This window comes from Chelonoidis abingdonii, chromosome 2, assembly GCF_003597395.2.
Source record: "Chelonoidis abingdonii isolate Lonesome George chromosome 2, CheloAbing_2.0, whole genome shotgun sequence".
NCBI lineage: Eukaryota > Metazoa > Chordata > Testudines > Testudinidae > Chelonoidis > Chelonoidis abingdonii.
In genome coordinates this window covers 88,770,332-88,770,759 of record NC_133770.1, presented here as the reverse complement: position 1 = coordinate 88,770,759, position 428 = coordinate 88,770,332, and the positions used below count along the sequence as shown (strand labels likewise).

Here is a 428-nt window from a genome sequence, read left to right as displayed (position 1 = left end):
CTCCCCCACCCCCTAACAGCACTTAGCCTTCCCCCCAGCCAGGGCGCTCGAGTCGCGCGGGAGGACGCGGACACGACACTCACCATGGCAAACGCGCTGCGGCGGGCCCGGTTGTCCTGGTGACAAGGAGCCCAGAGCAACCACTACCAGGTGCAGAGTATGCGCGCGCAGCCGAACCGAGTGGGCGAGACTAGTGGGGCACGTGACCTGGAACACTCCTGCTGATTCGGCTCATCCGCTTCACGTGAGCCGAAGGGGCGGAGAGGGGAAAAAATGCGTGTGAGGGGGAGTGTCGCGTGCACACATCAGAGGTCACGTATTCGTGGGGAGGCGGAGCTCGAGGGAGTTGGGCGCGGCGGAAGAGGAGATGAGGGTTGAATGCAGGGGGAGGAGGGCGAACACTCTGGTGGCAGCAGCAGCGCCCCCTA

The 428-nt window shown here is 65.2% G+C and overlaps 1 protein-coding gene across 2 annotated transcripts in view; it reads right to left on the bottom strand.

Moving 5' to 3' along the window:
• FBXL2 (F-box and leucine rich repeat protein 2) overlaps nt 1-175 on the bottom strand; it is a 118,873-nt gene extending 118,698 nt beyond the window's left edge. For both annotated transcript variants that reach the window (XR_004376263.2, XM_032798741.2), the window contains exon 1: nt 84-175. Coding sequence is in view for 1 of the 2 variants with exons in the window: in XM_032798741.2 (XP_032654632.1) it covers nt 84-86 (3 nt within the window). In the remaining variant the exon portion in view is untranslated. The remainder of the gene's footprint in view (nt 1-83) is intronic.
• Nucleotides 176-428: the final 253 nt, after the last annotated feature.